The sequence below is a fragment of the Anopheles gambiae genome, chromosome 2 (genome assembly GCF_943734735.2).
Source record: "Anopheles gambiae chromosome 2, idAnoGambNW_F1_1, whole genome shotgun sequence".
Taxonomy (NCBI): domain Eukaryota; kingdom Metazoa; phylum Arthropoda; class Insecta; order Diptera; family Culicidae; genus Anopheles; species Anopheles gambiae.
In genome coordinates, this window is record NC_064601.1 from 25336628 (window position 1) to 25360364 (window position 23737).

The window sequence follows — 23737 nt, forward strand, 5'->3', positions numbered from 1 at the left end:
TGCACACACACGTACATACACACACACCCTTTAGAATGCTGCAGTTGCATCGATTGACTTTTCTGACGTCTCACATAATGGTTGAAGCTTATAAACAAAAGTGTGGTAGAAGATTTGCATCTCGTATCGCTACAAAAATGGTCAGTATTCCATAAAAAAAAAGTTATTTTCAGTCCTCACGCTGTGTGGCAATCGTCTAGTTTAAGCTCCAAAGTGTAAACAAACCACAGTGTAGATAAAGTTAGCGCGAGATGGCAGCGGAAGACAAGGTAAGTTGATGTGCATCGTCCGAAGCGTAGCAGCAGTGGCTGTGATCCGTTTCTACCTCTGTGTTTCCCCCACCCCTCAATAGCCATACATGCATAGCGAGGTTCAACGTCACTGGGAAATGTATCCAAACCGATTATCTTCCGGAGTCGATGGCCCATTACCCGCCGCCAGTGTACCGTCCGATTCGCGCTCAGCAGCAACGACTCCAAACGGTTCCGGCATGGCATCAGCATCCGCTTCCCAAACGACCGGACCGAACCCAGCCGCAACAGCAAGAACCTATGAGCAGGTGTACCAAGATATGCTGGAACAGAATTTCCGCAATCGGATTGTGCAGATGGATCCATCACGTTCCGTATCGCCAAAGACCGTACCATCTACAACCGCCTCAGAACCGACTCCATCATCGTCCTCCAGCAAAAAGGTGAGCGAATCATAGACGATAAAGGTTTGGCTCGCCCAGCTTGATAAAACATTTGGTGTACTTTTCAGGACGAATACATAACGACGGTTTACAATATAACGCCACGCGAGCTGCCGGCCACGCCAATGCCTCATATGACACCGTGCGGAGCAATACTTCTCAACGGCATAGGGCTCTCGGATGGAACGAAACGCTCGAATGTGGTACCTGTCATAATACCAGCTAGCAAACCGGCCCTGGAAACCGCAACGCAGCAGCAAACTCAGCAATCGAGCGCTTACCCGAAACAGTTGCACACGTTAGCGATTCTGTCGCCTGAGGCAAACAGTGGCAACACGCCCATCGGGTCGACCAATCCAGCAGCGATTTTGCTACAACAACAGACAACTGACCATGCAAAAACGCAGCAAGAAATCTACAAACGCATACAGCTGCAGCAGAAGCCGCGATATGATCCCAATATGATGCTTGCCATAATTAAGCCGAAGGTAAAGCCACCTGCCCCGCCGCACGTGTACGGTGCGCCCGATGTCGGCCCTACGACGCTACAGCAACAGCACCCACCACCGAAACAGTACAGCCCCAGGCTGGGACGCACCGGCCATCGGATTCTGTCCGCCAGTGAGAAGGTTACTGTAGAGTACATTAACGAACCGCCGCCCGCTCACAGCTTTCCTATGGAGGCACCGAGCGCAACGTTTACGCAAACGACAAGCACCGCCCCAAGCGTTACCTCCAATCTGGTACCCAAAGGACAGAGCCAGATTGAGGCGCTCAACTTGGACACGAAGCATGACAGCGGTAGCGGTGGCAATTTGGTTAAGGTGGTTCCTGTTCCCGCTTTTCCCGCCAACACATCCATCAGCAGTCCGGAGTTAAATCGGACAATTGCCCACGATAGTCCGAGCACCGAGGAAAGCCTTCGAGCAGCTACGTCCAGCATCACGTCAGCTGCGTCCAGTATGAAGCAAAGCTTAAAGGAAAGTCCTGTTGCAGCTGCAACCATCAGCAGCACGCGGGCACCGCTAAAGCAGTCAGCAACGAAGGAACGTTCACTGGCAACCACGAATCAAAGCTTAAAAGAATGTCTTGCTGGGACTGCATACCCGGGCTCGCGGAATCTGCTCAAACAGCCTACTTCCTCTATAAATCCGGCCACTAAGGAAAAACTTCTTGCCAGCCTTAGTGGCATTAAAAAAGAACCACAAAAACAATCACCTGGCCTTACGAAAGCGAACGCGAAGGAAAGTGGTCTTGCTACGGCATCTACCAGCAGCACACTGGATTCGCCCACACAAGCAGGCAGCATTGCGAAGCCAGCCTTAAAAGAATGTCTTTTTGGAGCATCATTATCCAGCGCACAGGAATCGATTAATCAACCCGCAGTCGTAACGCATCCGAAGACGAAGGCGAGTCCTCTTGAAGCATCAACCAGCACGCAGGGATCGATTAATCAGCCCGCAGTCGTTATGCATCCGAAGATGAAGGAAAGTCTTCGTAGAGCATCATTATCCTGCGCACCGGAGCCGCTTAAACAATCCGCTGTCGGTATGAATCTGAAGACGAAAGAAATTCTTCCTGGAGGAGCTACATCAACCAGCGCATTGGAACTGCTTCAACAACCCGCTGTGGCTATGGATACGAAGACAAAAGAAAGTCCTCTTGAAGCATCATTATCCAGCGCACCGGAACCGCCTAAACTATCCACTGTCGATATGAATCCGAAGTCGAAGGCGAGTCCTCTTGAAGCATCAACAAGCACGCAGGCATCGATTATTCAGCTCGCAGTCGTAATGCATCCGAAGATGAAGGAAAGTCTTCTTGGAGCATCACTACCCAGCGCACAGGAATCGATTAATCAGCCCGCAGTCGTAATGCTTCCGAAGACAAAGGAAAGTCCTCTAGGAGCTACATCAACCAGCGCATTGGAACTGCTAAAACAACCTGCTGTCGGTATGGATCGAAAGACTAAAGAAAGCCCTCTTGGAGCATCATTATCCAGCGCGCAGGAATCGATTATTAAGCCCGCAGTCGTAATGCATCCGAAGATGAAGGAAAGTCTTCTTGGAGCATCACTACCCAGCACACAGGAATCGATTAATCAGCCCGCAGTCGTAATGCTTCCGAAGACAAAGGAAAGTCCTCTAGGAGCTACATCAACCAGCGCATTGGAACTGCTAAAACAACCTGCAGTCGGTATGGATCGGAAGACAAAAGAAAGTCCTCTTGGAGCATCATTATCCAGCGCACAGGAATCGATTGCTCAGCCCGCAGTCGTAATGCATCCGAAGATGAAGGAAAGTCTTCTTGGAGCATCACTACCCAGCACACAGGAATCGATTAATCAGCCCGCAGTCGTAATGCTTCCGAAGACAAAGGAAAGTCCTCTAGGAGCTACATCAACCAGCGCATTGGAACTGCTAAAACAACCTGCAGTCGGTATGGATCGGAAGACAAAAGAAAGTCCTCTTGGAGCATCATTATCCAGCGCACAGGAATCGATTGCTCAGCCCGCAGTCGTAATGCATCCGAAGACGAAGGCGAGTCCTCTTGAAGCATCAACCAGCACGCAGGAATCGATTACTCAGTCCGCAGTCGAAATGCATCCGAAGATGAAGGAATGTCTTCTTGGAGCATCACTACCCAGCGCACAGGAATCGATTAATCAGCCCGCAGTCGTAATGCTTCCGAAGAAGAAGGCAAGTCCTCTGGGAGCTACATCGTCCAGTGCCCCGGAACCGCTTAAACAATCTGCCGTCGGTATGAATCCCAAGACGAAGGAAATTCTTCCAGGAGGAGCTGCTTTAACCAGCGCACCGAAACACCTTAAACCATTCGCTGTCGGTATGAATCCCAAGACGAAAGAAATTCTTTCTGGAGGTGCTACATTAACCAGCGCAACGGGACTGCTTATGCAATCCGCTGTCTATATGAATCGCAAGACAAAGGAAATTCTCCCTGGAGGTGCTACATTAACCAGCGCAACGGGACCGCTTATACAGCCCACTATCGCTATGAATCCGAAAACGAAGGAAAGTCTTCTTGCAACGACATCCACCACCAGTAGCCCGCGTGAATCGTTAAACCAACCCAACGCCATTGTTATAAAACCGAAAAAAAAGGAATGTCTTCCTGCCAGCGTAGCTACCACTACAAAGGAACAGTTAAAACCGGCAGGCTTTTTAAATCCAACCACCAAGGAAAGACTTCAGGCGACCCTTACCACCACCGCGCAGGAATCGCTAAACCAGCTAGCGACCGTTACGCGTCCGGGCACGGCAGCAAACGACACCAAGAAGAGAGTACAAAAAGTATCGGCAGTGCCATCGGCTTTCAATGCCAATCCAGCGTTATGTGAGTAAACGCACTGGAAACAATTGAACATTATTTTATTGTGCCTAATCAACAATCTGTCCCTTTTTCTTTCGTATAGGGGAGCAACTGCAAAAGTACAATTTGCAGCATCTGCTAGCGCAAGTAATGCTGCAAACAAACAAGGCCGCGGCGAGCGTTCAAACGCAAACGAATCAACCGCCGGAACGCATTCAGCCGAGCTCAGCGCATACGGTAGTACCTTCGGCAGCCAACAGCACACCGTTAGCAATGGCCACCCAAAGCTATCACCCGGCAAAGACAAGTGCGTATTTTCACCCCATTCAGCGGTAAAGCGAATGTTAATTTACAATAATGTTGTTTCCCCCCTAGTCACCCCAGCACAATCGCCGGCAACGTATGACCATCTGCAGCGGCCCTTCATTGCTTCGTCGCCCTCCACCATGACGAAGCTGGAGTACGAGCAGCTGCTGTACCAAAAAATCCAAGCCATGAAGCGGAAAAACCCACCGAAGGATACCGATCCGAACAAGCGGCGCCGATCGAACCCGCGACCGAAGCGCCCGACGGAAGCGTTCCTGCAGAACGGGCCCTGCTACAAGGTGGCCTCCCGGTTGCCCCGCTGCCGGGAGTGTGGCCGCTCTGCTGCGGTACGGTCGCGGAATGCATCCATCATCTTTTGTCGGTTTATTGCGTTCCGCAAGCTCAGGTACGTATGGGCGGGGCAAATGGAAGGGAGCTTTCAATCGTAATGCGAGCCGGGCTTTTCCATTATCTACATCTCTCCAGGTACAATGATTCGGGACAGCTGGAGGTGTACGGGTTTGCCGACCCGATTTGGGACGCGAAGGAGGCGGATACCAGCCTGTGGAGCTCCAATTTGCAGAAAGTGCCAGCCGATCTGTCGGTGGAGAAGTCCAAATTTCTGCTCGGCCAGGTGGGCTACAAGTTTTGCGAACTGTTCCACCAGGAGAAGGAAGCGTACTATGAGCACATGGCCGAAGGTAGGCAGTTTCGGTTCGGTTGGTGCTCATTAAGTTGGCCCGTTTCTTATGTTCCGTTTTTGCCACAAATTCCGCTTCAGATAAAACCATAGCCTGGAAGCAGGCGGTGCAGGGTGTGCGGGAGATGTGTGACGTTTGCCAGACGACGCTGTTCAATCACCATTGGGTCTGTTCAACGTGCGGGTTTGTCGTGTGCATCGACTGCTACAAGGTACCTAATAGAGAGCCATTCACATTGCGCTCCTTCAACCATTAACCACCCCATTCTTCTTCCTCGCTTTAGTGTCGCAAAAATGGTATTATAACGGCGGACTCGTCAGCCAAGGACAAGGACGCGAACGGCTGGTTGCTGTGCAGTGCCACCAAGGAACCGCACGACCAGACCCGACTGATGCTGACGCAAATCATCCCGAGCAAATGTCTGTACACGCTGGTCCGCCAGATGCACGGTATCTGTGCGCTGCTGGAAATCCCGCTCAACTGTGACTGTCCGCTAACGAGGGAACCGCCGCTGAGAAAGATAATGGATCAGCTGAAATTCATTTACCCGCTCATGCCGGATGAAGCTGGCGGGGCGCTTGAATTTACCGGTGGAGAGGTGTCCGTTACGATAAAGCAAATCGAGCAGATGACGATGGGTGGTAGCAATGGGAAAGTGGTGGACGGTTTGAAAAACGAAGAAAGCGATCCGTACGAATGTCGGATCGTGTTTATGCAGCAATATCGGGAGTGTCGGGAGCAGCAAAACGCGTGGCCATCATCGTGCAGCGGGCAGGAAGAGGCCAATGAGGCTGCCAAGGAAAAGCAAAGCTACAGCTTTGATGGTTTCGAGCGGGAGATTCATGCCGCCGGTGACCATTTCGATGAGCGGCTGTACAAGGCTACGGCCGTTTCGAAGGCACCGGTTAAGGCGGAACACGAACAGGATGGTGACAAAATGTTGACGGACAGCCCGGACGATGAGGGCGTTGTTCTGGGCACTAACAGCAATGAAAGTTTCGTTACGGAAAGTGAGACCGAACATCAGGGTGGTGGTGGTGGTGTGCCCAATGTGAAGCAAGAGCCAAACAGATTGGTAAACAATCGGACGTCCAACGGGAGTCAGGAGGGCTCAGGCAATGTGCCACTGAAGACGGAATGTGCTGTGCCCGCAGCTAATGGGAACGGGACGGCGAATGACAATGGCACCAAGGAGGTGCCCCAAACGCTTCCGGTACCTTACAGCGAGGAGGATCGGTTTAAACCGTCCCCTACGGTGGACGAAAAAACGGTCACCATGATCATCAAGCAGGTGGTGAAAACGGACAAGAGCATTTTCCCGCTCCTGCAGCCGCACATGGTGAGCACGCGGCACCAGCTGAACGATTTCGTCGAGTGTGTCAGCATACAGCGCGAGCGGGCGAAGCAGTTTGTGGCCGAGTTTCTCGACGAGTTTATCTTCCTGAAAGGACAAAACGGTAGCGACGATCTGGTGAACGACCGCGCGACCGTGGACTACAATCGCAGCATGAAGGAGGGAGCTGCCCGGTACCGCAACAAGAGCGAGCGTAGGATGAACCTCGTGCAGTCGAAAACGCTCTACCCGGACGTGGCCCACGATTGGCTCTGCAATGGGCGGCTGCTGCGGTTGCTCGACCCGCTCGACGTGCACAACTATCGCGTGTTCCACGAGCAGTGGGAACGGGGCCAGCCCGTGATGGTGTCGGCCGTCTCGAGCAAGATGAACATGGACCTGTGGCTGCCGGGCTCGTTCGGGCGCGACTTTGGCGACCAGGTGAACGATCTGATCAACTGCCTCAACGGCAAGATAGTGCGCGGCCATCCGATGCGCGTGTTTTGGGAGGGCTTCGAGGAGCTGAGCGAGCGGCTGCTGGACGAGCGCGAGCGGCCGATGATGCTGAAGCTGAAGGATTGGCCGCCCGGGGACGATTTTGCCGAAATGATGCCGACCCGGTTCTACGATCTCATGAAGTCGCTCCCGCTGGCCGAGTACACGCGGCGCGAGGGTCGCCTGAATTTGGCCAGCCGGCTGAGCAGCTTCTTCGTGCGGCCCGATCTCGGACCGAAGATGTACAGTGCGTACGGGTCGGCGCTGCATCCGACCAAGGGCACCACCAACCTGCACCTGGACATTTCCGACGCGGTCAACGTGATGGTGTACGTGGGCGTACCGCGGGACGTACCGAGCGCCCGGTACAACGAGAAGATCGTCGAGCTGATCGACTCGGAGGATTGCGACTATCTGACGCGCCAGCGGGTACGGGAGCGGAAGGAGCTGCCCGGGGCACTGTGGCACATCTATCACGCGCAGGACGCGGACAAGATACGCGCCCTGCTCAACCGGATCGAGCTGGAGCGGGGCGGCACGATCAAGCCGAACCACGACCCGATCCACGACCAGAAGTGGTACCTCGATCGCAACCTGCGCAAGCGGCTGCAGCAGGAGTACCACGTGGAGGGGTACGCGATCGTGCAGTGCGCCGGCGATGCCATATTCATACCGGCCGGTGCGCCCCACCAGGTGCGCAACCTGCACAACTGCATCAAGGTGGCGGAGGATTTCGTGTCGCCGGAGAACGTCTCCCACTGTCTGAAGCTGACGAACGAGTTCCGGCACCTGAGCGGGACGCACTCGAACCACGAGGACAAGCTGCAGATCAAGAACATCATCTACCACACGGTGAAGGATGCGGTCTCGTGCATAACGAACCCGCTGATCCGGATGGCTCGCGGGGAGGACGAACGATGGGCGAAATGAGTGGCGTAAAGTTCGGCGGATGTACACAAACGACTAATCACGAACGTTCCAGGGCCTAGGCATTGTGCGATACTACACTACACACTCAGCAATTACACGGAGCTAGCGGTAGAGTAGAGGTTTAGAGTATATCAATTTGGAAGAGATTAAAACTTTTAGACGATCATGCAATCCATGAACCCTCCCTTGTGTTTGTGTGTGTCTTATTAAAGGAAAATAATTTAATCAAGGCACCAGCGATCGATCGTCAGCAGGAGCTAACAAGTATCAGGTAGGTGACGAGCGGCAGCACCAAATTGTCGATCTGGTCCGTCCGCGACTCGACGAGAGCGTTCACTAGCACGGCAATGCCGGCGTACGCGGCCCGGCTAACCGTCAGCTGTATCACGCTCACGTGGTACAGTGCCCCGATGGCCAGCGCTTGCAGCAGTACCGAGGCAACCGTTCCTTCAACGGATTTATTCGTTCTAGCTGGGAAAGCAATAACCAAGCATTATTGACAGTGTCGGGCTGAGAGATACCCATCATCATCATCCTTACCATGCCACTTGTGCCGGCCGAAGTGGTATCCCGCCACACTGGCTGCCGTATCACCGATCCCGATCGATAGCACACCCGCCGAAAGGGTGAGCATTTGCAGTCCGCCCGAGTTGGTCAAGTCGCACGGTGCTGGATGGAGCCAGAATGGCAACGAGCATCCCACCAGCAGGTAGATCGGTGTAAGGGCAATCGCACCGGCATCCTTTTCGTCGATGAACAGCTGCACCGCCGTGTTCAGTACGCTTGCCACCGGTGCTAGCTGTATTAGGCGAGCCATCTGCAGCCGAACGGGTGATGAGAAAATCGTAAAGCAATCTAGTGTGGTGCTATACCTTACCTCTAGCACGATCAGTACGGCCAACATTAGCCCACTGGCAAGGTAGAGCAATCGGCACTGATACCAAAGCCCCGGTCCGTACACGAGAACGATGAGCAGGTGGAACACTTTCCGCGTGGCCGTTGTCGTGCGGCGGCCATAGTTGAACTGCCACATGACGAAAGACACCGTCAGCAGCAACAGTGCCAGATACATCCCAGTCGTGATCATCGTTTGTCCATCGGCTACGAGAAACAGTACCAACCGGGTAATGGCCGGCAGTTTGCCGATCGGACATAAAGCCACCAGAACGGTCGTTACGGCCAGTGCGAACCAAAAGGGAATGGTTTTGCGCAGCCATGTGCAGTAGTATGTTGCGCACGCGAGAAGAAAAATTCCCACCAAACCGATCTGAAAAGAAAAATTAAGAGTTAACACCGGTTTTACCACGAACCATCGCTGCTCACCTGCAGGATACAGTAGATCGTTTGCATTTCCGTGTACACGGCATCGGGTCGCAAAAGCGTTGCCAGCGGCAACTGCAGCAAAGCGCAGTAGGCAAACGCAACGAAACCTTGCACCACGACGCAAGCCTCCCCATAGCTGAAGCTCTTTGGTATCGTTCGAAGGACGGTGTGGTAAAGCTTATCGTACAGCGCGATTGGCAGCAGTGCGCTCACACCCCCGAATGCAACATTCTCCTTCAGGCACACTAAAAACAACCCCCAGCTGAGGGGGACAACAGCGGCCAGCGTGAGCAGAACCGCCTGCCGACGGTTCCATCGGGATTGCACGGTTCCGCGGATGACTAGTGACTGGAGCAGCAGTCCAAAGGTCACGATTACCGTGCGCTTGTAATCTCGTGGCAGGTGTTGGTCGTAGGCGCGCTGATAAGGTCGCCAAACGGTGGCCGCGTAGCAAGCTGGCACCAGCACGCAAAGCCACCATCCATCGCTGGCCCCGGGTCTGTTTGATAGTTCGCAAAGGATGGGACGGAACAAAAGGTAGAGTTTGTTGGGTTTTTTTTTGTCACATAATTCTTTACGCTTACCGTGTTTTGTATGATTTATTCATCCTCCGCTAAATAACCGAATAGGAAGCATATTTCAAAACAGTAACCAAAACAAACCCATCTGACAGTTCTACCCAATTAACAATTAGTGTGAAGGTCTCCGAACCGAATATCGAACTTTGAACAGGAAATTTAAAATGTTAAAAGACAGGTTTCATTAATTCAACATAAAATATCGATAAGTTAATTTAAAAGTATGTATAAAATCGTAAATATAGTCAAATTGAAACGTAATAGAAACACACAAAATACGATATTTTTTACGTCACATTTCGCGCACCGGGATTCGCAATGTCAGTTCAAGAAACGTCATCTGCTTATCATTTGCCTAGACCGTGTGCGATCCCACTGTGAAAGGTAGGCATGAAAATATCCTGCTCCTAACAAGGAACATAAATTTCCAACAAAAAGAACAGTAAGTGATCGAAAACCTTCTCCAAAAGCGTCCCTCCGCAATCAGCAGACCGTGTTGCACCGGGATCAAGTGTTTGCAACGATCCTTCCCCCCCGGGCTAGGGTTGTAGTCGTTCTGCACGCCGCCAAGAGGGGACCCTGCAGCGAACGCACGTGTTCACGCGTCAACAACGTCGCTAGCGCTGGTGCTTGGTGGTGCCAGGCCAAAGCATGGTAGTCAAAGAGGACACCGCGGACGCGGAAGGAACGTCGGCAATACCGATGATGGAGGACGACGGGAAGCCCGCCAGCAAACGGGCAATCATTGCGCAGGAGATCAAGTTCGCACGGACACTTGCCGGTAATGATGCTACGATGCGGCGCAGGGTGCTGAAGAATCTAAAGACCTGGCTAACCACACGCAGCCAGAGCACGTTCGGTAAGTATCCTGTTAGCGATCTCGGAAGAGTCGTGAGGAATTTAGCAACAATGATCCATTTCCGGCTCAGTTTTTAGCGATTTGGACTTTATGCGGCTCTGGAAGGGGCTGTTCTATTGTATGTGGATGTCGGACAAGCCGCTGGTGCAGGAGGAGCTGGCCGAGTCGCTCGGTTCGCTGGTGCGGTGCTTTGACCATGACGTTCCGGTAGCGATGCAGTTCTTCAAGGCGTTCCTCGTCACCATGGGCAACGAGTGGTTCGGTATTGACCGTTGGCGGTTAGACAAGTTCATGATGGTAAGCATACGGAACGGAACGGGTGCGCGATTCCTTCCCGAAGGGTGTTCACTAATCAACGCATCGCTTCTCGATTTGCAGCTGGTCCGACGGGTAACGCGGCAGGCCATGTTTGCGCTGCACGAAGCCGGCTGGCAGAAGGAGCACGTGGAGCGCTTCAAGCAAACGATCGACGAAACCATACTGAACCGCGACGTCGTCTCGTACGGGCTGATGAACCATTTCAACGATCTGTTCCTGAACGAGCTGGCCAAGGTGACGAACGGGGACATCCCGAAGGAGGCGGTAACGCAGATACTGGAGGTGTTCGTACAGGCGCTGCTCAAAACGGACGACGGCTCGGTGAGCGCTTCGATCAAGAAGAACATCTTCCACGCCCTGATGCAGCAGTCCGAGCTGGGGCAGGAGTTTCAGGAGAAGTTTGAAATGTGGAAAAGTCACAACTTTGTCACGGGCAACATTGAAAATGTAGATTTTGTGGTGGAAAACGAGGAGGAGGAGGGTGAAGAAGATGCGGATGGTGGAGAAGCAGCAGAGGAAGGTGAAGAGGAAACTCAGCAGTTAGAGGAAGGGGAGGAGGAGCAAACCGAAGCGGACGAAGCAGAGCGAGACGAGGATGGAGCGGAGGAAGAAAGGGTGCTAGATCCTCGTGCCGGCCGTGTGAGCGTGGACGTTCCCCAGATTGAGTTCGATCCGCAGGAAATCATCGAACTGTTCGAAACGTATCGCTACAAATCGTTCGTGAAGACGAAGGGCAAGAAGCGGGCGCTGCAGCTGGTGAAGCAGTTCAAAAAGTTCGCCGACGGTGTGTTCCCGATCGGCGTGAAGCGCATTCCGAGCATCAACCCAAAGGACTACCACGTGGACCTTGACGAGCAGGTGATGGAGCTGGAAAAGTATCGCTCCGACCTGGTCGGTGAGAAGCGGAAAAGCTTAAAGGAGCTGCGGAAGGAGCGCCGACACGCGAAAAAGCTGCTGCGCGAAAAACAGGAGGCAAAGGCAAAGGCGAAAGCGAAAGCCAATGCTGCTGCTGATGGTGATGATGATGATGATGATGAGGAAGGTGAGCATGCTTCCGGTGAAAATGGTGAAGCGGCAGATGAGCAAGACGGTGCACAGGAAGAACAGTCCGAAAACGTTGCAACCCCGGCAACGGAGAAGACTAAGAAAAAGCGACGAGTTAGGCCGACGAAAATGAACCCAGCGATGGCACGGAAACAGGCCAAGCTGGAGCTGCTGGAGCGGAAAAGGGAAGAAAAGATGAAACTGTTGAAGGAGCGGCTGAAGAAGAAAAAGAATAAAGCTCCGGCCGATGCAGAAACGGACGCCGTCCCACTGCTCGTGCCAATCGTGCAACCGGAGGTACCGGCGGAAGTTGCCAGCAGTAAAGCGAAGAAGCTTAAGCCAGCACCTGTACAAACGACGATCGAGGCGACAGCCGAGAGCGATGTAACAACACCCACAGCGAGCGGCAAAAAGAAGCAACAGGGCAAGGTCAAACCGACCGCACCAAAACCCGACAGCAAACCGTTCGAAACGAAGGACGAATGGTCGGAACCGCTGCAGGAGGGCGAGGAGGAGTATTTCATACCCGCGCGCAAAATGACACCGATTACCGCCAGGCTGGAAAAGCCACCGAAGGCAGCGGCAAAGGTAAACCTTGGCAAGCGGGTTGCGTCCGGAGCCGCGACAGACGATGGAGAGGAACCGGTTACGCCGGCCAGAAAGCGGGTTAAGATTGCGCTGAACAAAAACGTCGCCCAGGATCTGGTGGAGCACATCAAGCAGGTGAAAAGTTCGCCCCAGCTACCGTTCGACTCGGCCAAAAAGCCTTCCAAGAGCCTGCTCAAGCCGAACCTCATTCCCAGCCCGATCAATCCGTTCTACAAGAAAAAGTTTGGTCTGAAGTAAAATGCTTCATACTTACACACACCAGCCTCTCTCTCTCCCTCCCCTGCGTCCCGAGGATATCGCTTTTGTCGGGGGTGTCCTAAGGCGCAGCAGAGTGGAGGAGAGTGTACCGACATGCTTCACACGCTCATACTACCACAATTTGTAGAGGGTAACGATGTGAGTTTCTTTTTTAAATGCAATTAAGTGCGCTCTGTAATGATGTTCTAGTTGTGTAAAACTGTGCCCCAATAAAGTCCCGTGCTGTAAATGTAATTTCTATGTCAGTTTTACTCCATGAGCTTTCCAATGCAGCTCCAACACTGGTCACATTATTTTGGTTTTGGGTGGTGTTTTTGTTTTCCGAAGATATGTATTCGGATAACTTCTCAATCATTTTCCAAGATGGGTCAGCAAGAAAATAGAGCTTAGATTTTTATAGTTTTTTAAGAGTTTTTTTTTTGTTTTATTTTTTCCATTAATCCTACTTATACAGTTTTTTTTTGCATATTTTTGCATTAAATAAAATACGTAATCGAATACGGCCTAGCATTCTTTTGTTTTGTTGTAGTATGTAACTATACCCCAGTACAAATGAACCACAGAAACAAAGGGAAGCGGGCGGAGGGACAAAACGAACGGGCCCATGCACGTATTGCTATAAGGGTGGAAAGTACAAAGGAAATCGTGTTCAAGTGCAGAGCGCTCCCTGTGTAATCAACAAATCAACATCTGTTTGGGGAACGAAAATCAAAGAACAGCAAGTGAGTGTCAGTCTCGTGCGAATGCGGGGCTGTGCGCGGTGCCAAACTTCAACGCCATCGCCACACCAGCACCATCCGCCAGATCTTGAACATCGATGGGAAAAGGGGAGGGAGGGGAGAAAAGCAGGAGGATCGATGTGTTATAGGCTTATACAAGAGAATGGCTTTTCACACATTTTTTTGTCCTTTTCTTCAGTATCATCACAAGTATTTTTGTTGTTGCGTGCAGTGTCTGTGTGCAGCGTGAGTGTGTTTGCATGTCCTCACACCCACACAAACACGGCACACAAGCTTTATGGTTATAATTATGCTTCGCTGGTAGCTTAGTTGCTGCTGTCAGCGGTGCTGCTGCTGCTGCTGCTGCCGCTACCGTAAACATTCTCATCCGAGTAGGCAATGTAGAGGAAGTAGTCCTCCTCGTGATGCTCGTGGTACAGCGAGCCCATGGTGGCCGACGTCGGCGGAATGACGTTGTTCACGAAGAAAAACAGCGCATCTTCCGGGCGGAGATGGATGCGTTTGCGAATCAGGAAGTAGAACTGGCCGACGGTCAGGTCGGACGGGACTAGGTACTTCTTCTTGTCCAGGTCATCGATGCGAGCTTTCGGTGCCTTCTCGACGATCACCTGGCCGGGATGAGAAAAACGCAATAGAAAAGAAGTTGTAGTTGTTGCAAAAGGGACCACCACCCACTGCTAACGCCACCATTAGAACAACGCACGCTCTCTTTGTGTATGGCAACAAAATATCCCTACCCTAATTATCATTAAACCTAATCGGTAGGCGATTCGTTTTCTTTATCGTTTGAGCCATCGCAACCACACGGAGGCAGGCGGCGGGGTTTGCTTATCAATCATGCAAAGAGAGACAGAGACAGGCGCCGCCGCCTGCTAATTTTGACCTCATTTCTTAGCATTATGACGTTATGCGCCGTCGCTTTTGTTTACTTTTCTACACGCAAAACATCAGCCCCTACTTTACAGATTCAGCCGTTTTGGTAATTCCGCAAGAAATAAATTGAATTAAAAATCACACACACACAGCTTCAAATCGATTGCAAAAATGCATTGCTTCCTGTCTGCCCCCCCCCCCCCCCCCCCCTCAACAATGTTGGGTACAGTGTAGTGGTCAGGTGAATTTTCACAAGCCAAACACAGCTGATCAAAACGCAAAGTAGTGGCGGGGGGGGGATGAGAGGGCAGGCTCGGTGGAGTATGTTATTTTCTCTTCACTTTGTTATTGCCACAGCTTGGGCTGCGGGCCGTTCAGTGTGTTGGTGCGATGGGCTGATGATGATGATACGCTGTTCAATGGCATGGCCATGCGCACAAAGCGAGAAAAACTTGCTTTTACGCACACACACAACCAAACACGACGTACGGCCCATTCCATCGCTTCCTGTAGTGGTGGGGGACAATAAACCTGCGTCTGTGTGTGGAGAGGTGTTGTTTTTCTTGTTCGATTGTTTTTGAATCGAACTCTGCCACTCTGTTCCGCCATTGGTGGAACGGGCGATGATGAGGCGATGATTCATCTGCGTACCTGCCGTCCTGCGTTCCTTGGTACGATAAGAACCAGGTTGGATGCACAGCTTTCCCTTCGTACCTAGCGACCCTTGCCGTCCGTTTTACCCCCCATTCCGTACGCGAAACAGGTACGAGACGACGCGCGGCCAGCGCAAAGCAAATTGCTACGGTCAAAACACCCAGCCTCTATCCACCTTCCTACCCTGCAACCCCTTCCCCTTTACAACCATTGCGTGTATGTGTGTGTCTGTGTGCGCGAGTGTGTAGGAGAGTAGCAAAACGCTTACTGCGAAGTAGATACGTACACGATCTGATCGTGTCATGGTTGACTTGTAGCAGCGAACGAAAAAAGAAACAAAGGAACCTTTGCTGCTCCTGAGCGCAAAACCGTTTCCATGACGCAATAACCTTGGAATATGAAGCAAAAAGCAAGCGATTCCGTCGTTGGTGGGTCAGAATTTTCTAATTCTGATCGTAGAGGCTGTTTCCGCTGTAACCTCGTTGCTGGATGTTCTCGGAACTTCCGCCCGTCGTCCTTCCAGTGGATGAAAAATGCCCTTCCCGCAGGTGCACAAAGTGTGTCCTTGCCAGCGCCTATTGCACCACACAAAATCTGACTCATAGCAGAAATTAAAACGGCACTTACGACCGTATGTCGTTTAGCCCAAGTTGCCATATTTCCATTTAAAAATCCGTGGGTACTTAGGGGGTGATTAGGGTTTTAGGGCTGGCAGAGCGCTCAACGCCATTTGGCGATATACAAACAAACAACCTCCATTCCCACTGCTACACACAGCAACGGGCCAGACCCAGAAGGGAGAAGAAAATATAACTCATTCCACCCCCCCTCGCAAAACATTCACACACATACACACTCTCATATACCCACACACGGCAATACTTACAGGCACACGGTCTGGATATTTGCGTCGAATTTTGTCGCCCTCGGCCTTTCGCTTCTCGAACGGGTGCTCTTCCTTGTACTGGAACTTCATCTTTGCTATTAAAATGCGTAGAATGGTGTGTCGATAAAGAAAGATTCACTACTGCTGCTGCTGATGTTGGGGGGGAAGGTGGTTTATCTTTTCGATACGGAATAAAGCGCACGCACTTGTTCACTGCACAATTGCTCTCCAAACAATGATGGCCGTCGCTTCGCAATCACAAACTCGAGAGAAGGCAGGCCTGCGCACTGCGTTCGCCCACCGTCATCGCTATCGGTCATTTCGGTTTGACAGTTTCGGCGCAGGATTTTTGTTGGGGCGAAAATTTGCAACGACTTTGAAGATTTTTTTTGAATAATTATTAGGGTATTTCGCGAAGAACATTAAATATGAATGCACAACCAGGTAAGAACTGTACACAAAAGCAGCATAAAAGTATGAACAAACTGTGATTGCATTTTGCGATGTAGCACAATGGTAGCACAACCATTGTGATGCTGTGAGCATTGGAAGAACGTCATCCGCTGGGAGGAATATTTGTTTTGGTTGTACAATTTATTAGTTCACAAATTCTTGCCCCAGCCTCAAACACCATTCCCAATATGTAGCTCTAACCGTGTTTAACAGTGCCCGTGTACAATGTAATTGCAGTGCTGAGGTGTTACCAAGTATTTACCCAAGAACAAGAACCTACGAGGTCGCGTTGTACTTGAACGTGACGCAGGAAGGCATATAAAAAAAAGGTAGAGAAAAATTGAAGGACACTTTTTGTGCGTGAAGAGGAGACAGCAGATTTGCACCCTACGGCAGTGCCCGCGATACGACGTAGAAAGCGCGTTTGGTTTTAATAATAAATAAACCCAAACATAAGCGGGATGGCCGATAAAGGTTCGCAGCCGGGCGGGACGCCCCAGCCGCTGGTGAAGATAGGCCACTACATACTGGGCGCTACCCTTGGCACGGGCTCGTTCGGAAAGGTCAAGATTGGCGAGCACCAGGTGACGAAGCACAAGGTGGCGGTGAAGATACTGAACCGGCAGAAGATCAAAAGCCTGGACGTGGTGGGCAAGATTCGGCGCGAGATCCAGAACCTGAAGCTGTTCCGCCATCCGCACATCATCAAGCTGTACCAGGTGATCTCGACGCCGACCGACATTTTCATGATCATGGAGTACGTGAGCGGGGGCGAGCTGTTCGACTACATCGTCAAGAACGGCAAGCTGCAGGAGTCGGAGGCGCGCCGCTTCTTCCAGCAGATCATTTCCGGCGTCGACTACTGCCACCGGCACATGATTGTGCATCGCGATTTGAAGCCGGAAAACTTGCTGCTCGATCACAATCGTCACGTGAAGGTAGGCGGGCGTTAATCGGGGCTTCAAAGTGCGATCTCGAAGATTCACCATTTCTCCCCCTTTCCCACAGATTGCAGATTTCGGACTATCGAACATGATGCTGGATGGCGAGTTTTTGCGCACCTCGTGCGGCTCGCCAAACTACGCCGCACCGGAGGTAATCTCCGGCAAGCTGTACGCCGGACCGGAGGTGGACATTTGGTCGTGCGGCGTCATACTGTACGCGCTGCTCTGCGGCACGCTGCCGTTCGATGACGAGCACGTGCCGACGCTGTTCCGCAAGATCAAGTCGGGCGTGTTTCCCATTCCGGAGTATCTGAACAAGCAGGTGGTGAGCCTGCTGTGCCAGATGCTGCAGGTCGATCCGCTGAAGCGCGCGACGGTGGAGGAGATCAAGAAGCACGAATGGTTCCAGAAGGATCTGCCGGCGTACCTGTTCCCGTCGCCGGTCGAGCAGGACAGCAGCGTGGTGGACACGAACGCGATCCGCGAGGTGTGCGAGAAGTTCAGCGTGAAGGAGCACGAGGTACACAATGCGCTGCTGAGCGGCGACCCGCACGATCAGCTCGCGATCGCGTACCATCTGATCATCGACAACAAGCGCATCGCGGACGAGGCGGCCAAGGCGGAGCTGAAGGAGTTTTACGTGGCTGGCAGCCCGCCACCGCCCGGTGCGGACAGCAAGTTCGGCACGCCGCTCGGCCCGGGCTCGATCGCCCCGACCCAGGCCGGCACGCCGAGCGAGCCGTTCAAATCGCCCTCGATACACCCGGAACGCATTGCACCGCTGCGGGAGCGGCCGGTCACGGCGGCCCAGAACATGCCGGTGCCCACGCTCAGCACCATGTCGCCGTCGGCCGTGATGCCGATCGACAAGCATCGCGGCACGCCGGTCAAGCGGGCCAAGTGGCACCTGGGGATACGGTCGCAGTCGAAACCGAACGACATCATGCTGGAGGTGTACCGCGCGATGAAGGCGCTCGACTTTGAGTGGAAAATCATCAACCCGTACCATGTGCGCGTGCGCAAGTACAATGCGCGCAACGACAAGCACGTGAAGATGTCGCTCCAGCTGTACCAGGTCGATCCGAAGAACTATCTGCTGGACTTTAAGTCGCTGACGAACGACGAGGTGGAGCAGGGCGACGATGTGATCATGGAGAGCCTGACGCCACCGCCCCCGGTCGGGTTCGGGGGGATGGGCATTCCCTCCAACCATCAGCCGAGCGGCCACCACACGATGGAGTTTTTCGAGATGTGCGGTGCGCTGATTGCGCAGCTGGCCCGCTAAATCATCGGATAGGTGGTGGGGTTTGCCGGCACATTTTTGTTAGCCCTAATTTTTAACGCGCTGTAGATGAAAAGCCAAAAAAAAACAAACTGTAACAATTGTTTGCTGTAGGGAAAAACCGAACAAGGATTATAATATATAGCGGACGATCCACGCCTTAACGCACGTGCTCGTGGTTGTTATTTGTTGGACATTACTACACCTTTCGGGGGGGGAAATAACAACTGTTACTGCTTTCGTATTCGCCTAACAAAATAAAGACCTTACGAAGGGAGCTTACAGGGTTTCACACTTTATCTCAAGACCGCGGGACACCTTCCCGAATCTGTCTTAGCCAATGCCAAGACTGCGGTATGATGCTTGAAAACGTTGATGATACCTGAATTCATCGGATGCAATGCTGAATCTGCGGCACATTTCTCGAAACACACTGGTCCGCGCCGAGGACATGCGGTCGAATATTTTCTTACACAGATAACCTTTGTGTACATCAGTGTACTGAAAACAGTGAATTATTTTTTTCGTTTTTTTACCAGAAAAGATTATTTAAACAGTTCAAACTACTTTCTTAACACTTGTAAATATTTTAATTAAACAAATATGCATTCACTCATTTTATTAAATAGCCTTTTTTTTGCTAAAAAAACGAAAAGGATAATTGAGTGTTTCTAATAGACTGGTGTACACAAAGGTTATCCGTGTAAAAAAATATTCGACAGCATGTCCTCGGCGCGGACCAGTGTGTTTCGAGAAATGTGCCGCAGATTCAGCATTGCATCCGATGAATTCAGGTATCATCAACGTTTTCAGGTATCATCAACGATTTCAAGCATCATACCGCAATCTTGGCTTTGGCTAAGACAGATTCGGGAAGGGGTCCCGCGGTCTTGAGATAAAGTGTGAAACCCTGTATCTCGTTTGCTTTCGCAAAGCAATTTAATACATACACGCGCATACACGCATCATTCCCGAAGGTTGGGAATGCGGGGGGATACGCTTTGTTTCTAGCACGAACGTTTACTCCACCGGGGGCCACAGTTTGGCAACATCCTCGTGGCAGGAAACGGGCAGAAAGTCAGCATATTCACGGCAGAAAACTGGGGGAAAAAAGAGACAACACTGTAACATCCGTTTGGGGTCGTTGGGTTGTCGCGTAAACCTACACTTTGGATCCGCTTGCCACAGCTCGTGGAAACGCTGCGCATTGAACAGCTCGTTCGCCAGCATCACCTTCAACGCCGCATCGATACGGGGGACGGCCGTGGAGTACAGCTTCAGCACCGAGTCCGGGGACGAAAGTAACGATTTCCGGAACGGTTTCAGCTGCTTAAAAACGATCCCTTGCAGGATAAACTTTAAAAGGTATCTGTGAACAAGATTAGGCGGGTAGAAACGAATACCCATTAGTAAGGAAGAAATACATAAAGACGCTCTCTGCTGCAAACTCACTTGCATCGAAGCATGTTTTTGGGCATCTCCACCACGGACGCCGGCAACTCCCAGCTCGTCTTGCCGAACGTCGCCCTCACGTGGCATTCGATCGTATCGGTGGCCGCATTGTACGCCGGTGGGATCGGTTCCTCCAGCACGTCGATCGCGTTGCACACGTTCGGCACAAACTTGGGCAACCAGTCCGGCTCGATGGCGGTGATGCCGCGCACGAACATTTTCGTCTTATCGCTTCCCTCCTCCCCGACGACGCCCGGTACGATCGCTTCGTACGCCTCCTGGTAGCATACCCACTCGGGCTGCTCCCGCCGCAGCACGGAACTCGCGTGCAGAAACACGGGCTCATCAATCATGGGCAGATTGTACGCATGCTTCAGCTTGCGCGCATCCGTCTTCAGCTTAATGTCACTCTCGGGCAGTTTGCGCGCGATCTGATCCGCATTGCCGATCAGCAGCAGCTGCCGTAGAAGCCGGATTTGTGTTGCGGTCGGTGGTGCCATATCCGGATCGACGGCCAGGTTCATGCCGAGCAGGTTGGCGTTCACCTCGTTCGTTAGCTGGATGCGTAGCTTTCGAATTTCGCGGATCGCTTTCAACCGGATCCCATTTTCGGTGCAAAACTCTTCCAGCACACCCTTGCTGTGGGCGTGCTCGGCCGCACCGACCGCTTTCAGCAGTATCATGGGATCACCGAGCAGCAACGATTCGCCCGTCCCGGCCCAAATCTTCCGCTTCTGGCGCCAGCGCTTACCGCTTTCCGTGTTGTTGGCCTCCTCCGACAGCGAAACCTCCTCCAGCACTTCCTGCACGGACAGGGCCGCCACGAGACAGATCACGTACGGGAGCAGCGCATGCTGATGGCTGAGCGCTAGCATCTTCCCGAACCGTGGCGCTACCGGGAAGGCTGCCATCGTACGCCCCAGCTCGGTGACGCGCGTAAGCGTTTGATTCTTCTGCACCTTCTGGCCACCGTTCCGGACGATCACTTGCTCCAGTGCGCCGAGCTGCAGCAGCCGCTGCTCGGCCGACATCAGCTGCACCGGATCGGGCGGCGAGGGGAAGGGGAAATTCAGCACCTTATCAATGCCCATACACTTCATCTGCAGCATCAACCCGTCGACGGGCTTCTGCTGCACCTCGGGCGGTGCAAACTCTACAAACTCGTCGTTAAACACGGCACTGGAGTAGAGCCGATAGCAGTGCCCGGGTGCGACACGTCCCGCCCGCCCAGCACGCTGGTTTGCGGACGCTTTGCTCGTGTACGTCACCACGAACGCGGTCACGCCCGTCGTTTTGTCGTACAGCTTCGTCTTCTGCCGGCCCGTGTCGACCACGTACTTGATGTCCGGGATGGTGAGCGACGTTTCGGCCACGTTCGTGGCGACCACGCACAGCCGAGCGCCTTCCGGCGGGGGTTGGAAGATTAGCTGCTGCTTGTCCGGCGACAGCATCGAGTACAGCGGCAACACCCACAGCGGTTGACTTTTGCGCAGTTCGGACACGCTGGCGGAAAGGTTGGCCGCGTTAAGCTCGTCGTCGTCGTCGTCCGAGTCCAGCTCACTGGCCGTGTCGTTCTCTTCCGCCCGATCACCCTCGGTATCGTCCACGTGCGGTAGATCGTACGCATCCAGGTTAATTTGCGGCAGTACGGGGAGCTGATCACGTTTTTGCCTTTTGCTCGATTTCGCTTTGGGCGGTTTGTGGGCCGGCTTGCCCCGGTACACATTATCAAATTCGTCCTCTTCGTCTCTCACCACCTCCTCCTTCTTCTCATCCACTTTCTTACCGGTCCTTACGCCCTCCTTGTCCCCGCGCAATGGGAACATCTTGCGCAGTTTGCGCACCATCGTGTTTACCTCCTTCTGACCGGTCAAAAACACCAGTATACCACCGTCCGGCAGTTTGGTGTGTATTTTCACCGTCTTCAGAAAAGCTTCGCGCAAATAATCGTCCGGCGTAGTTTTGTTAAAGTGCACCGTCACGGGAAACTGGCGCGAATCGATATTAATGACGGGTGGTGTGTCCAGGAACAGTTTCTTGTTTTCCGTAAAATCCTGCACGCGCAACGTGGCCGACATGATGATTACGCGCAGCGGATTGTTGCCACGCTTTTCGCGCAACCGAACGATGCGCGACAGCAACCCCATGAGGATGTCGGTGTAGACGCTCCGCTCGTGCGCCTCGTCCAGTATGATGCAGGAGTACTTGTTGAGCAGAAAGTCCACCTCGATCTCTTTCAGCAGCACACCGTCCGTCATGAACTTGATCTTCGTCCTGTCCGTCACGTTGCCTTCGTACCGGATTAGGTACGAGACGACGTCGGTCGACAGGTTCATCTCGTGTGCGACACGCTTCGACATGGAGACGGCTGCCACACGCCTCGGCTCGGTAACACCGATCAGCCCCCGTTCGCCATAACCGGCTTCGTAGAGGAATTGCGGGATTTGGGTCGTTTTTCCACTTCCCGTTTCACCGGCTAGGATGGTTATTTTGTTTTCACTTATCGTTTCCATAATTATCTGCTCTTCGCCCAGAATTGGAAGCTTTAAACGGGCTGCTTGGATCGCTGGATCGCGCTCCACGTGAATGTAGGTGGCTGGTTTTCGATCCACGACAGTGGGCTTCTCTTTCTCGCCATTGGGCTGCTTCACATCCTCGGGAGGTGCATTTTCTACCTTTTTACTACTTTCCTCTGTAATCGACTCTTGTTCCGGTTGATTTTTGTCTACCTCTTCGTTTTCATCCTCTTGAGCGGATTCCTGTTCGCTCTCCTCTTCCTCCTGCTCGTTTCCCTCTTCTCCTTCCTCTTCCACTTCTTCCTCCGATTCATCTTCACTCGAGGAGGGATCGTTCAACCCGACCACATTGGGATCATATTCACCTTCCACCTCTTCCACCGATGCTGGACCTGCCTGGCGCAGTAAGGCCAACCGCTTCCGGCGACTACCGACCAAACTTTTGATTTTGGCCACGCCCGCTTCCTTCGCATTGTTGACGTAGGTAACGCCATACTTCTGCTCCTTGAAATGTTGCTTCAACCCTTTCGTCTGCACCTCGCTCAACTTCCGAAAGCCACTCAAGTCGTCCTTCGACGCCTGCACGGCCACTAGCGAGGCAATGAGCGAGGAGCGATTTTCCTTTTTCTTCTTCTGGTCGACAATCTTTTCCAGCCGTTTGCGTTGCTTTTTCGACAAGATTTTCGTCACCACCGTACGGTCTTTCTTGATTTTGGTCTCGCGCTTCTTTGACGGCAGTACCAGCACGTTTGAGTTGTCCTGCCCTCCGTACTCGTCGCCGGGTGCGAAGTCTAGTTTGATCTGCAAGAAAATTAGGATCGTACACCACCAGCACACTTTATGGTTGGACTGTAGCGACAAATACATTACCTTCTTCGTTTCCGAATCATCGATGATGGTTTCCACCTTTTGGCGACCCTTTTCGTTGAACCTTCGTTTACCCATGCTGAAAATGTTCACACGCGGCAATGCACACAGCCCGGCAAACTAGCCCGTTGTTGTGCCGAGAGGACGTTGTTTACATTTTACGAACCAACACGTGCTCTTGACAGTTGCATTGTTTTGACAGCTGCCCTTTATGCTGCACAGTGGGAAGTCAGCAGGAATTTGCTGCTTTTTTAGACTAACTTTGGATTTGAAAAAATAAATGCTCTAAATA

At 52.4% G+C, this 23737-nt stretch overlaps 6 protein-coding genes across 8 annotated transcripts; 3 read left to right on the forward strand and 3 right to left on the reverse strand.

Annotated features, from left to right (window-relative positions):
• Positions 1-124: 124 nt before the first annotated feature.
• LOC1273280 (mucin-12) lies at positions 125-7968 on the forward strand. Its single transcript, XM_061641469.1, has 8 exons — positions 125-269; positions 353-694; positions 763-4048; positions 4128-4331; positions 4400-4736; positions 4817-5031; positions 5112-5242; positions 5315-7968. The coding sequence occupies exons 1-8, from the start codon at positions 252-254 to the stop codon at positions 7787-7789; spliced, it is 7008 nt and encodes a 2335-aa protein (XP_061497453.1). The 5' UTR covers positions 125-251; the 3' UTR covers positions 7790-7968.
• A 7-nt stretch (positions 7969-7975) lies between these two features.
• LOC1273279 (dolichol kinase) lies at positions 7976-9851 on the reverse strand. Of its 2 annotated transcripts, none has more exons than XM_061641478.1 (5): positions 9697-9851; positions 9113-9611; positions 8667-9056; positions 8330-8606; positions 7976-8256 (listed from the first exon to the last, which is right to left on the reverse strand). In XM_061641478.1, the coding sequence occupies exons 1-5, from the start codon at positions 9717-9719 to the stop codon at positions 8180-8182; spliced, it is 1266 nt and encodes a 421-aa protein (XP_061497462.1). In that variant the 5' UTR covers positions 9720-9851; the 3' UTR covers positions 7976-8179. The 2 variants fall into 2 exon arrangements, with proteins under 2 accessions (XP_061497462.1, XP_312241.5); XM_312241.5 differs by having other exon boundaries at positions 7976-8260.
• A 96-nt stretch (positions 9852-9947) lies between these two features.
• Positions 9948-13012, forward strand: LOC1273278 (ribosomal RNA processing protein 1 homolog). Of its 2 annotated transcripts, XM_003436161.2 has the most exons (4): positions 9948-10074; positions 10161-10549; positions 10620-10846; positions 10928-13012. In XM_003436161.2, the coding sequence occupies exons 2-4, from the start codon at positions 10342-10344 to the stop codon at positions 12755-12757; spliced, it is 2265 nt and encodes a 754-aa protein (XP_003436209.2). In that variant the 5' UTR covers positions 9948-10074; positions 10161-10341; the 3' UTR covers positions 12758-13012. The 2 variants fall into 2 exon arrangements, with proteins under 2 accessions (XP_003436209.2, XP_312240.6); XM_312240.6 differs by having other exon boundaries at positions 10039-10549.
• Positions 13013-13169: 157 nt separating this feature from the next.
• Positions 13170-16254, reverse strand: LOC1273277 (gamma-aminobutyric acid receptor-associated protein). The gene is made up of 2 exons (XM_312238.5): positions 15932-16254; positions 13170-14126 (listed from the first exon to the last, which is right to left on the reverse strand). The coding sequence occupies exons 1-2, from the start codon at positions 16019-16021 to the stop codon at positions 13824-13826; spliced, it is 393 nt and encodes a 130-aa protein (XP_312238.3). The 5' UTR covers positions 16022-16254; the 3' UTR covers positions 13170-13823.
• A 105-nt stretch (positions 16255-16359) lies between these two features.
• Positions 16360-18887, forward strand: LOC1273276 (5'-AMP-activated protein kinase catalytic subunit alpha-2). Its single transcript, XM_312237.5, has 2 exons — positions 16360-17322; positions 17393-18887. The coding sequence occupies exons 1-2, from the start codon at positions 16846-16848 to the stop codon at positions 18611-18613; spliced, it is 1698 nt and encodes a 565-aa protein (XP_312237.4). The 5' UTR covers positions 16360-16845; the 3' UTR covers positions 18614-18887.
• Positions 18888-19525: 638 nt separating this feature from the next.
• Positions 19526-23641, reverse strand: LOC1273275 (probable ATP-dependent RNA helicase kurz). Its single transcript, XM_312236.6, has 4 exons — positions 23449-23641; positions 20063-23379; positions 19777-19979; positions 19526-19710 (listed from the first exon to the last, which is right to left on the reverse strand). Exons 1-4 carry the CDS (start codon positions 23521-23523, stop codon positions 19631-19633), a joined length of 3675 nt encoding a protein of 1224 aa, XP_312236.6. The 5' UTR covers positions 23524-23641; the 3' UTR covers positions 19526-19630.
• Between the last annotated feature and the right edge of the window lie 96 nt (positions 23642-23737).

Coding starts and splice junctions, on each gene's coding strand:
- LOC1273280 (XM_061641469.1), top strand. Junction 5,032..5,111: donor CTATGAGCACATGGCCGAAG/GTAGGCAGTTTC, acceptor ATTCCGCTTCAG/ATAAAACCATAGCCTGGAAG. Junction 5,243..5,314: donor TGTGCATCGACTGCTACAAG/GTACCTAATAGA, acceptor TCCTCGCTTTAG/TGTCGCAAAAATGGTATTAT.
- LOC1273279 (XM_312241.5), bottom strand. CDS start 9,719: ATGAATAAATCATACAAAACACG. Junction 9,057..9,112: donor CGATCTACTGTATCCTGCAG/GTGAGCAGCGAT, acceptor TTTTCTTTTCAG/ATCGGTTTGGTGGGAATTTT. Junction 8,607..8,666: donor CCGTACTGATCGTGCTAGAG/GTAAGGTATAGC, acceptor GTTCGGCTGCAG/ATGGCTCGCCTAATACAGCT.
- LOC1273278 (XM_003436161.2), top strand. CDS start 10,342: ATGGTAGTCAAAGAGGACACCGCGGACGCGGAAGGAACGTCGGCAATA. Junction 10,550..10,619: donor ACGCAGCCAGAGCACGTTCG/GTAAGTATCCTG, acceptor TTTCCGGCTCAG/TTTTTAGCGATTTGGACTTT. Junction 10,847..10,927: donor GGTTAGACAAGTTCATGATG/GTAAGCATACGG, acceptor CTCGATTTGCAG/CTGGTCCGACGGGTAACGCG.
- LOC1273277 (XM_312238.5), bottom strand. CDS start 16,021: ATGAAGTTCCAGTACAAGGAAGAGCACCCGTTCGAGAAGCGAAAGGCC. Junction 14,127..15,931: donor AATATCCAGACCGTGTGCCT/GTAAGTATTGCC, acceptor CATCCCGGCCAG/GTGATCGTCGAGAAGGCACC.
- LOC1273276 (XM_312237.5), top strand. CDS start 16,846: ATGGCCGATAAAGGTTCGCAGCCGGGCGGGACGCCCCAGCCGCTGGTG. Junction 17,323..17,392: donor ATCACAATCGTCACGTGAAG/GTAGGCGGGCGT, acceptor CCTTTCCCACAG/ATTGCAGATTTCGGACTATC.
- LOC1273275 (XM_312236.6), bottom strand. CDS start 23,523: ATGGGTAAACGAAGGTTCAACGAAAAGGGTCGCCAAAAGGTGGAAACC. Junction 23,380..23,448: donor ATGATTCGGAAACGAAGAAG/GTAATGTATTTG, acceptor ATTTTCTTGCAG/ATCAAACTAGACTTCGCACC. Junction 19,980..20,062: donor AAAAACATGCTTCGATGCAA/GTGAGTTTGCAG, acceptor TCTTGTTCACAG/ATACCTTTTAAAGTTTATCC.